Source organism: Vipera ursinii, assembly GCF_947247035.1.
Source record: "Vipera ursinii genome assembly, chromosome: 2".
In the NCBI taxonomy this organism is placed as follows: Eukaryota; Metazoa; Chordata; class Lepidosauria; order Squamata; family Viperidae; genus Vipera; species Vipera ursinii.
The window spans coordinates 112,676,903-112,689,204 of NC_139513.1; the positions used below are offsets into that span (position 1 = coordinate 112,676,903).

Consider the following 12,302-nt stretch of genomic DNA (forward strand, 5'->3'; position numbering starts at 1 on the left):
TTAATGTAACTGTTTCACTGTGTAGTTATAAAAGATCAAAATTATATCTTTACAAAATATTTTTAAGAACTTGAAATTAGTATTGTTTTGTACTGTACTTTCTTATAGAGTAAGTCTTTGGTTTACAGACTTTGTTCTTAGCTGCAAAACAGAACAGAGATCAAATCAAATGCTTTTATTTATAATTTGCATAAATGACACAGCAGGGCAGAAGTACTAGACAGTGCTAGACAGAAAATTTAAGTTAGCGACCCTTCTCCTCACACATAAAAAGCTCCTTGGGAGCAACTGAATCACCCTTCCAGCAATACCTTTTTGTTAGCAGATACCTGAGGGGTGAGGGAAGCTGTTATAAGATAACAGGAGCATCTGTAGGTTCTTGCTACATTTGTCAAAGCTCTGCCCCTTTGAGGCATGCATGCAATCAAAAATTAGGCATACATTCAAAAATTGAGTAGGACTTGGAACACAGTCAAAAATTGGGTAGGACTTGGGACACAACATTGCAGCGCACTGTACATCACTGTGAGCAGATCAGAAGGAAAACAATGGCCACAAAAATATCATTTTTATATAAAAAATGGATGGTATTAAAGCTAAAGTATTAGTCTGCACTGGAGAGATCCAGGTTCTCATTTACATTTTTTCAGGTCACCCAACCTCACAGACTAGATAGGGCAGTGGGGAAGGGAGATGCAAATGCTATGTATATCATTTTGAAAAAGGTAAGATGGAAGTTAAACATATTTTAGCATGGGTGCTTTCTACCGTCATCTGCCCCCAAATATTGCAGAGGCTTTTGGCAGGAAAGATTAAATTTCAGCTTAACTGCATCAGGTCAGCCATCACTATAGCCTATCCGTCTGTTCCTTGCATGTAATTTGGATACATTCCTCAAAACTATGGAAAACTTAAAATAACAATTCAAATTCAAACATTTTGCCTGCAAATCATGCTTCAAAATGTTAAAATCATGTGTTTTGGAAGAATGAAGCAAACTATTTGAGAGCAGCCATGGACAGAAAAATATAATAGGAAATAGTTAAATATTTTGGAACCATATAGTTATTAATAGTAAATATTTAAAGGCAACTTTATTTTCTCATGATTCACAAGTATGCAGTGGATAGCACACACAAAAACATTGATTTGTAAGCATTATAATGGATATCTTATATATATAAAAACTTATTTTGTCAGTAGGTTGTATTAGCAGATGGGTCTTATGCACTTCCACATACTTCCTTGGAGCACTGATAGTTAGAAAAAAGCAAGCTCAAGTATTTAACATTCACTATTGTATTGTTATGACAAAACGATTTTTATTTTGCATCACTATTCAGATCTTTCACAGAGACATCCATTTTTCAGTTTTCTTCACAGAATGGGAGCTACAAATATGGAGTAAGATTATGGGTTGTTACATCTGTCAGTGTCCTTGAAGATCCTAGAGGCCATCCATCCAGTACTCTAAAAATATAGCCAGATTGATTTTATCAGAGCCCTCGTCCCACATTGTTAAATCATGCTCAGGCTTTCATTGATGCTTTGCAGTAAAAAAAAAAAGCTGAGGGAGACCTGGAAAGTTTCTAAGTCTGTATACTTAGTTGTATTTAAAATACTGATGAAATATAGTCTTGGCATGCTACTACAAATCCTATACATCTGCAGGAAAGGGAGAGAGGTTAGTTTAAGAAGAAAAAGTTGCTGCCAATTGGAAAATGACCAGCCAGGAGACTGTACATAGCTTCATAGTGAAATGGAAACAATCTTTATTGTAATGTTTAGGGAGCAACCCGTTTCCAAAAATCTTGCCAGGAAAATTGCAGGGACTTGTCCAGGCAGTTGCCAGGAGTGAAGATAGACTCAAGGGCACACTTTCCTCAAAAAAACTGCAACTTTGGGATGAATCCAGAAATAAATGGACTCAGCTGCCAGTCTGCAATACAGGTGCAAAGCTAATTATGGAGTGATGCAAAGCCTTGATAAGTAAGTGCCCTTAATTTTCATGCTGCTCTTCAATATGCATAATTGCTGGTTCCTTCGGATACATAGAAGCCAAGATCCCAGCCTAACCTTGGTATGGACGGCATCCCTGGAAAAATCTGGAGAAAAAAAACCTGCTCCTGAGAAAATCCTGTGCAGTGTCTCTTTGCTGTGCGGATTATTCATCTCTATGAACTAATTTTTCGGGAGATAGTAGAACAGTCTTGAGAGTTGACCCAAAAGCTGCACAACACATAATCTATATTAAAGCTAAACATTGTCCCGGCAGCCCCAATTCTTAAGGCTTAAGAGCTAAAAGAATAGAATTAAATTGCAACATGTTTCATTTTGAGTGCCAAGTTACACTTTCCCCATCTTATCCATTTTAAAAATCTGACTTTCTCCAGAGTCATAATGGGATGTCCTATGATGCGGTGTTTCTCAATCTTAGCAACAGCCGGCATGGTATTCTGACAGTTTTAGTCCAAACATCTTAAAAATAATAAAAGTTGAGAAACATGGCTTAGAGAAGTCTCTCTTACTTTTCTTGGGATGGAGATAATCTAATCGTAAACTGAGATGAGCGCTCTTGAGCGCTCTATATTTTCCTATATCTCTCAGTCAACGTCGACGGCTTTCCATTGGAATTGGAATTGGACGCATATCTTGGCGTCCGTCGCATGTTGATGACGTAGACGGCTTTGCTTGGGGAGTCGGTTGTGACGTGGCAGAAGGCGGAAGCGATGTTGCGGCAGGTGGGCGCTAAGGGGCAATTATTTCCTCGCTTGGGTCAGGGGGCTGAAGGGACTTTTTAATAATGGAGAGGGAGGTGAGCTGGAAGAGGACCTGGTGGAGGACTTTCAAGCCAAGGTCGTGGCCGCGGAAAATGAGTACATCCAGATGAAGCCCATCCCAAGCTACACAAGTTGTAGCTGCTTTGTTAGAAGAGGGGAAGACCGGCTTGGTTCTTGCTCTCAGCTTTCTTCCTTCTCCTGTGATGTTTGAGCTATGCCCGCAAAGCATTTCTTTCTGCCCCTGTCCCCGAGCTGTTAAATGTTTTTGCGTATAGCTTTTAATTTGGGGTGTGTGTGGAGGAGTTGCATTTCTAAGGCTCCCAGGCGATTAAAATGTGGGCATAATTGGAGTGGAATTGTGTAATGTCGAAGTAAAATTCTCTGATGAACTCTAGCAAAAAGTGAAGATTAGGACTACTAGGGTGTGAAAATCCGACGTCGGGAAGATAGCAGCATATAGCGAACTCTGGAACGATTGTTGTTGCTTACTGGTCATCTGCATTTTTAGCTCAAATATTGTAAGGCGCCCTAACGCACGAATAGCAGGTTGGCTGCAGTATTACGTTATGCTTAGAGTAGTTTCATTTAGTAGTTATGCAACTAGGTATATTTTCCACTCGTGATTTATAATATCTTCTAGAGTCATCCCACAATCATTCTGAAAAATCAGTTATGAGCATGAGTCTATTTTCCCCCCAAATTGGGTTGATGGCCCTAAAGGCTTATAATTTATTAATGAAGAAATGGACTTAATATTTAAGTTATACCCTCCCTTCACTCACAAGCTCAAAGCAATGAACTTGGAATTCACTTCTAATTTCTCTGCAGCAACCACCCTGGGATGCTAACTGAGGCTAGAGATTCTCAGAAAGAAATACTGATGTGCAGTAAAGGGATACAAGTATCCTATTGTTATCTTCTTAAATATATCTGACAGCTCCAAATGTAAAAGTTTACTAACAGAGCATTATGAACAATGATATCGGAGAATGTTTTCAGAATTCTGTTATTTGGTTTTCATTAGAGATACAGTTTTAGCTTTAAACAATGCCCTGATTTTATCCTTAATTTTAGGTTATTCTTAGTTCAGGTTTTAAGTCTTTTTAGTTTATTAATAATGGTATGCTAAAATGTTATACACACACTCATAGAAAATCATCAAAATTGATGTTTTCTTTGTGGTGCTGTTTTTTGATCACTTATTTTATGCTTGCTTTGAAATAATTATATTGATTGATTGAAGGCTAAGAAAACGATAACAAATCCAATAACCAGAGTTTATTTTTTGCCCCAATCTTACCAATGATAATGCTTACAGTAAATTCATAAACATGTTCAGTTAATGTTTGTTCAACCTATGTACAAAGTAGACTGTGATTATCCACTTTTTAGCTGCCAAGTTATATAAAGTAAATAAGTGTGTAAATGGTTGCAGTGATGGTGAGACAAGGAGTGTGATCTCTCCATACACCTTTAAAATGATTTTTAAGGAAAAGATAGTATGCAGAAATAAGACCCAAATGCTGCACTGAAGAACTATTGCTATTTAGTAAACAGAGTATTAGACAAACAAATATTCTGAGGGCGACAGTGTAATACAGATTTTGGCATCCTTGGTATTGGCTTCAAATAGCAAATAATTAAACATGTCCCCCAATATAGTTATTTAGCCATCTGCTTTTTAAAATTGTATGATGTCAGTTTCAAGAATGTACACTTTCCTGAAAACTTGCTTTAGAAATCTTGTTGAAGGGCCCATGAAATATTTTCTAGTTTAATGTAGAATAACTACTCTTATTAAAAGAAACAACATTTTTGTTTAATCTGTTGCATTCCTTTTTATATTGACATTAACTAAACAAGAAATAGACCCACATTTTGCTATATAGTTTTAAAATAAAAAACTTAGATTATGTTGCTGTTATTTTAATCAGAATTTAAAATAATAGTTTCAAGTGAAATTATATATTACTGTATCAAAATACTGGTTCCTCATTTCTATGTAATTTTCTAAGTTTCATCCAGAAGCACCACAGAATCTGGCATTTTCACCAGAATGGTGGTGATGCTGATAAAAGCTTTATCTTGATTTTTTTTATATATAAGTCAAGCCTGTAAACATACCTAATACTTCTTATTTTTCTCATATAATAACTCTGTGAGGATCATAGTGGCATTCCACCTCACATCATATGTGCAAACGGGATGGAGATGATTAAACAAACATCAGAATGTTTGTTTAATCATCTTCCCCTTTTCCTCACCTCCAGGCACCTATAGTTTTATCACATTGTCATAGGTTGGAGTTTTTTGTTGAATTGTTGCATAAGGTATATATTAAAAAAACCCCATGTTTTAAATCTGTATTTATCTTTCTAGGATAGTAATGATGAGACAGAAGATGTTTCGCTTTTTGATGGAGAAGTTGAAATGTCCAGAAAGTCCAGGAAATCAAAAATAAAGTAAGTCTGGAAGTAAGAGGTTGCTATGTCTTAACAGGCTTTTGGGGCTATGGTTGGAAAAAAAAATTCTAACATGACTTAATTCTTCTAAGAAACATTTGCAAATATAGTTTGATTTAGTAACCGTGATGGTGGAATCCTGTGTAGGTGTAGAGGTTGAAAATATTTTCATAGATTCTGCTTTTTTGGTCATATTTAGGGGAAGACTTACATAAAATGAACTGCAGTATTTACTTATCTCTTTACCCTCATCAGATATTTGCAAGAAAATGATGTTGTGGAGAATGGTGATTCAAGTTAAAGAATTTGTTTGATTTATATTGTTCAAATAATAATAATAATAATAATAATAATAATAATAATAATAATAATAATAATAGTTTTCATCCTACAATAATACCTTTAATACTATTAAACAACTTCTGCCTAACTCAGATCCTTGGGAAGCACTCAGTAGATGGACAAAAATGCCAAATCCACTCTAAACACTTAACTGACTGTGTGACCAATCATAATATAGTTATGCTAATAAGAACATTGTTGCCTTTATGAAATTGGAATAATGGCATAAATTCTAAAGCTTGATTTGGCCAGATTAAACACTGAAATCGATAACCAAATTATTTTCTTCCTATGTCTTTTACAGACACCCCATAGCTTCCTTTTTCCACTTGTTCTTTCGGGTCAGTGCAATAATTGTCTACTTACTTTGTGAACTGCTCAGCAACAGCTATATTGCTTGTATGGTGACAATCATCTTACTTCTATCGTGTGACTTTTGGGCAGTGAAGGTAAGTCATTTTGTAATATGTTGATACTTGAAAATGCTTGTTATCAGAGAAATTGGTAGTGCAGGGAACAGTAGTGTTAATCAAAATTAGAATACTAATTTTGATTTTATTTCGCTTGCTTTTTTCTCTGCTCCTCAAGTAGACAGATCAAAGTAATGAGCTGAAGGGAGGTGTTTTTTAGTGCTTTGAGCTATTTTACTAAAGTTATATCAGAACATGTGTAGAATGTGATTTCCATCTTAACATATAATGAAGTTTGCATTTGCATTCAAATATAACAAAGTGGCTATTTCTATGCTTTATTCTGTTGATAAACATTTCACCATGCCTGTATATACATGCTATTTTTTTATTTTAATTAACATTTTGATTGGAACCTTACTTTGTCAGAGTTCTGTTTATGTGATGTTTCTGCCACCAAAGTAGACAGCAATTTTTTAAATATTTATTCTCCTAACCTTTATAGAAACATAAGAAGTTACTACAGAGTTTTTGACCTGGGAGGATGGAGATCCTCTGGAAAATATGCGTGGTTCTTTTGCATTCATGGAAGTCAGAATGCAGCCAAAAACATAAAAAGAAGAAAAAGCAAAAACTTTTCATTGTGGAAGGATGTTGTGCACATTTATATATTAAATTCAGAGTCAAATTAACAGAGCACGATTATGTGTTATGTGAACAAGGACTTAAGAGGGTAGAGTATATGTTCCAATTGGAAAACAGTGTTAGATTTGCCTCTTGGCTTGCTTAGGACTCATCATTATTGCAGATACTGAACCAAAACAACAACAACACCTCTTTCCCTTGTACAGACCAGTTGTCCTCCTTGGTCATGCTGTCATTGTTGTACCTTATTTTAGATAGCGTGTCAAAGTGAGATAGGAATACTCAAATTGTTTAAAATGTATAATTGGACTTTTATGCCTGACAAAACGTTACAAATATGTTTGGATGTTTGAAAAAACACTTCCATCATGTAATTGTTTTATATCTTGTTATAAACATTCCAGAGTTATTTGGGCAAGAAGACACATGGCAAACTATTATTCTTGCGTTTGAAATAACCAGAATGCATATAACCTATATCAGGGGTGTCAAACTCAATTTCATTGAGGGCCGCATCAGCATTGCGGTTGCCCTCAGGGGGCTGGGTGGGTATGGCCAGGGTGGGCGTGGCCTACTGGGTGGGCGTGGCCAGCTCTACATCGTTCGCATCAAGGGTGCCTATGGGGGCCTGGGCAGGAGTTGGACAGATCTGAGGGTCTCTGGCAGAAGAAGGGTCTCTGGGCCAGGGCCAAGGCAGTGGGGGCCGTTCCCTCACTGTTTCCAGGATGGCTTCACGGGCCACGTGAAACCACTTCGCGGGCCAGATCTGGCCCCCGGGCCTTGTGTTTGACATGTCTGACCTATATTCATGATAGTAGTCTAAGAGGACTTTGTAACAACATGTCTCCATGTCCCTAGTGAAATTATAACTTGCTTGCCAAGCAGCTATTTGCAGTAAACTTAATAGGATTTCTAAGAATGTAGCCCAGGGGGCATACTAGGGCAAGCTGAGCAATTGATAGCTCACTTAGAACTGTGACTCTAATAGCTGCCTGTAGTTCTACTGTTGAACAGCACAACAGGAATGAGATTTTTGTTTCATTTAAGTTTTGTGCATAAAACAGTGAAGGCATTTGAGGGACCTTATTTAGTAAAATGTATGATTGCTGTTGCAGGAAGCACTTTCATGCTGTCTTTAACTCTCTCCAGAATGTCACAGGGAGGTTGATGGTTGGCCTCCGATGGTGGAACCAGGTTGATGATGATGGCAAAAGTCACTGGGTGTTTGAAGCCAGGAAGGTAACTATCTTCCCTGTTGCTGAGGGAATGACTGTGAATGATGTACTCTACAGCTTAGAGCACTTTTAATTCCAGAATTGGATACAAGGTCACTACACACAAATCACAGCACAATTATTGAAGGTAGTATTTGTAATATAACGTGCTTTACCCTCTGATTTAGAGACTAGGCCAAAAAAAGATGCACAGTATATGTTTATTTGCAGTGAGATAAATGATATTAAACAATTGAATTAAATAAAAAATAAACTTGTTTTAAAGAATTATGATTGAATGAGCTAAGATCAAACTATTAAAGCATACAAACAATGCATTTTAGAGTTCCTGTAATTACTTTAAAGAACCAAACACAAGCAACAGTTTTTAGGCACGCTGAAAATCTTTTTTCAACCTTATGTCGTAAAAATATTTAGATACATCAGGCCAATGCAAATGAGTTTGAGGGTAGGGTAAGGTCTCAGTTTATAAATCTTTCAGGCTTGAACAGGAATATGAAGATAGTCTTGTAGAAGAGTACCCAACAGTCATCACACACAAAAAAAATCTTAGCTAGGAAATACAGATAGGGGTGAGGAAGAAACTCAAAATTACTTCACTTTGACTATAACAGGGACAGAGAAACTCTGTCAGCCTTTCCAGGATTCTGTCACTACATCCTACGACAATAAACCTGAGTAACTGTAGTTCTTGTGTTGTCTGTTTCCTGACTAACTAACTACAATTAGTTTTCAAACACTTGATCCCCTTCCATCTCCATAACATGAAAACTTGCATAAGCAATATTTACTGTTCTTTACAGATAGTTTTCACTTTACAACCATTCGTTTCAGCAACTGAAGTTACAGAGATGCTGAACGACTGGTATTTACACCCAGTTCCCGAAGTTATGGTTACATGATCAGAATTCAGGTACTTGGCAATAGCTGCCTGCATTTATGACTGCAGGGGCACTTCAATTCCCCTTGCCTATCTCCTCGCATCTCTGCCCCTTTGAAAGTCCTGCATAACGAAACTTACTGGCAGAAGCAGCAGTGCTGAGGTTGAAGTGGTGGCTTGGGGCCTTGGGAAGTGAGAGCCAGCCAGCACCACCAATGGGCCCAGTGCCACCTAAAGCACCAAACTGGCCAGATGCCTCTGCCACATTCAGCTGATCTTTGGCATCATCCACTGCTGGTGAAGCCTTCCCTGTGTGAGGCAGCTGGTTATGAGACCTTTTCCCAAGGCTGTTCATGCCATTCTCCAAATCATGAGCAGCCTTGGGAGAAAGGCCTGCTGCAGCCAGCAGCTGCCTTACATAGAGCCAGACCAGGCACGTGGTATGGGCAGTTAAGAGTAAGACAGTGAAGGCCAGCTGGGCATGGCAGGGCCAGCAGAGCACAGGTTGACCGGGATAGCTGAGGCTTTGTAAAGTGGTGCTGCATTGGTCAGGAAGGGCTCTCTCTCTTGATACCCCTTTTTGATAAAAGGATACTTCATTCTGTTTCCACTCTGAAATCCAAAGACGTAAAGCTTTTTATTGCACGATATCTTTAAAGAATAATTAGATTCTGCTGTTTCAGAAACTGTATTATATCATCACTAACATTTTTCAGTCTTTAACTAAAGTAACCTTTTTATAATGTTGCTTTATGCTTTATTAAAAAAATAAAATACAGTGTAAATAAAATACTACTATCGTTCATTTTTAGGCATCTGCCCAGGGGAGGAAAGTTATTTCAGAAGCAGAGTCCAGAATCTTCTGGTTAGGATTAATCACATGTCCTTTACTCTGGGTGATTTTTGCCTTCAGTGCCCTATTTTCTTTCAAAGTTAAGTGGCTGGTGAGTGAAATGTTCATTTGTTCCTGCTAGGCTCATTTTTGGGGCACAGTGAGGCTTTGGTTCTCTCACATATCTTCCTCTCCTTTTATAGGCAGTGGTAATTATGGGTGTAGTATTGCAAGGAGCTAATCTTTATGGCTATATTCGGTGCAAAGTGGGTAGCAGGAAGAACCTGACTAGCGCAGCAACTTTCTACTTGGGAAGGCAGTTCCTGCGGCAGGTATGTCAGATTTTATTTTCTGCTCTCCAAGCATTTGCCTTGGTGCTTACCTAATTTTGCATTTCCTGATTTTGCTACTTTTTGAAGGCCTAGAGATTTAAAGAATTCAGGATCCAACACTAGCCTGTTCAGGTTCTGTTACAGCTAGGATGGGTACTTCTTTCAGTTGGATGTATTACAGCTCTTCCTTGGCCTGTTGAGGAAAGATGTCACATATGCTTTCAGAGTGCTCTTGCCTGTAATTTGAATACATATGACTGATCTTTGAGAAATTTGACTTTGAGGGTCTGAAGCTTGGACCAGCGGTCTCCGCCTTTTCTGGTTTGGCAGATCGGTGGAGGGTGGAGAGAAGATGGTTCCGTGTGAGTGGCAGACAAGCGCATGCGCAGCTTCATTTGCACAAGCGGCAGATATGGCTGCTCTGTGTGCAAGTGGAGTAGTGCATGCGCTTGTTGCTGCTTCCACGGCCGAGTTCTAAATGGATTGAAGCCCAATAGTGGGCCACAACCTGGGTGTTGGGAACCTCTGGCTTAAAGGATCCTCATGACTTTAATAATCTTATTTGCTCCATTTAACCATCTTCAGAGACACTGTGTAGGGTAGGCAGTATTGTTTCCTTGAAAAAACTCTACAGGTGCTTTGATAACAGCCTTTTCTAGGCAAAGGTCCAGTCATTGTGTCTGCCCACATAAAGTGGTACGGAGAATATTTTTTCCAGAATCAGGGCAAGTGCACCCTACAAGATGATTTTTCAGAGTTTTAACTATGGTCATTATAGTCCTGATCTAATGCTATTTATTTTTCTTTTACAGACCACGCCCAAGGAGGACCAAGCAGTATCTTGAGGTTCATGAAGAAACACTACCTACCATTTTCAGTCCTTATGGAGAATGGAGGGGGGAAAAAACCCTATTTCTTGGCCTCTGTACAGGAAATTTATAATCTGTGTATGGATTTTTCTAATTAAATATGTCTCAAGTGTTAATTCTTATCATTTCTTACAACTTAGATTTTACAAAGCTCTTCTTGACTCAACTGACTGCTAGACTCTTTAATTAATTAAATGATTAATTCTCCACTTAGAATTAGGTTAAAAAAATAGTGATGATATCTGTGACTATTTATAACGCATTCCTGAAATAGCCGGAACTGTCCTCAAGAACTTTGCAATCAAATATTGTGCTGTTTCAAAACCAGCTTGTTCAAGAAGTCTGATGATAAGGGCTTGAGCAATCTTTTCTCATGTGAGAACTGTGGAATGTAACCTTTAATGCATGACTTAATGTCTACATTGTGAGATGAAGTATTTTTAAGCAGGATTTTAGATCTTAAGGGAAATAGAAAATAACAACAATTGGATAATTTCAGCTAAAGGTCAGGAGGAAGCGGAAGAGCTAAGGGTTCCAGTTTCACAATCGGAATAGAAAAACGCTGGTGCCTGTTGATTGGGAAAAATTAACTTTCCTGTTTTGTTTGGTTTTGATCTGAACCTTCTTGAATATTTAGATTTCCCGAGAAACAAGGACAAGTTCCCTTTAGCTTACTATCGGAGTAAAAGCGAATTCTCAGGCACAACTATGGTAGCCTACAAGGATGTAGATCTCAATTCACATAGCATCCTATAGAGAGAGGAGGAATTTGAGTGTGCCCCTTTGTGCCACTTACAGATTATTGATATTATAGAAAGACTGTTCTGAAATTGCTAGAGCCATGAACTCATAATAAACCCAAACAAGCAACTTCAGAACTGGTGAAATAAGACATTGAGCTATTTTTAAACTAGGTGGCTCATGTAAAATCAGCCCAGGTAATCCACTGGAATAATATAATATAATCCACTACTGGGCTGTGGCCTATTTGGAATTGGGCTATGTGAGTGGTGGGCCGATATGCGCACATAAGGATGCAGCTTGAGTTGTGCAAGCAGCAGGCCAGCGGGTGTACACAAATTCATGCAGCTCAACTTGCACAAGTCCCCTCCCCAGCTGGACTGTCAAGCCAGGAAGGTTGGGGACCACTGATTTAGCCCATCTTTTAATATTTATTTGCAAATGTAAGCAATGCTTCAGTGAATTTAGGCTCTACTAAGAATGTGGTAGATTTCTGCAAACTTTCCTGCTTTGAATAGAGTGAGTTCTATGTACAGGGCCTACCTTGTCATTGGTACTGGTAATTGGGCTGTTTTTCAAAATCAGAATTAAAATTTATTCAGTTAATGCTGATTACTGTATGGACATCCAATTCTTCATTTCAAACATGATCAATTTGTATATTTCTCAAGATGCTTAAACAGGAGTTAGAGCTATATTACAGTTACTGTTCAGATAGTTTATAAGATAAACTTAAGAAAGAAGTATTGATTATAAAGAAACTTAATATAAGCC

At 38.0% G+C, this 12,302-nt stretch overlaps 1 protein-coding gene across 2 annotated transcripts; it reads left to right on the forward strand.

The window, feature by feature from the left end:
* The first annotated feature begins 2,684 nt into the window (after nucleotides 1-2,684).
* Nucleotides 2,685-10,903, forward strand: LOC310634206 (Golgi apparatus membrane protein TVP23 homolog B-like). Of its 2 annotated transcripts, none has more exons than XM_083352357.1 (7): nucleotides 2,685-2,741; nucleotides 5,160-5,242; nucleotides 5,889-6,033; nucleotides 7,789-7,878; nucleotides 9,567-9,698; nucleotides 9,790-9,918; nucleotides 10,731-10,903. In XM_083352357.1, the coding sequence occupies exons 1-7, from the start codon at nucleotides 2,730-2,732 to the stop codon at nucleotides 10,761-10,763; spliced, it is 624 nt and encodes a 207-aa protein (XP_083208483.1). In that variant the 5' UTR covers nucleotides 2,685-2,729; the 3' UTR covers nucleotides 10,764-10,903. The 2 variants fall into 2 exon arrangements, with proteins under 2 accessions (XP_083208483.1, XP_083208484.1); XM_083352358.1 differs by lacking the exon at nucleotides 2,685-2,741 and adding an exon at nucleotides 2,763-2,815.
* Nucleotides 10,904-12,302: the final 1,399 nt, after the last annotated feature.

Coding starts and splice junctions, on each gene's coding strand:
- LOC310634206 (XM_083352357.1), top strand. Junction 5,243..5,888: donor TCCAGGAAATCAAAAATAAA/GTAAGTCTGGAA, acceptor TGTCTTTTACAG/ACACCCCATAGCTTCCTTTT. Junction 9,919..10,730: donor GAAGGCAGTTCCTGCGGCAG/GTATGTCAGATT, acceptor TTTCTTTTACAG/ACCACGCCCAAGGAGGACCA.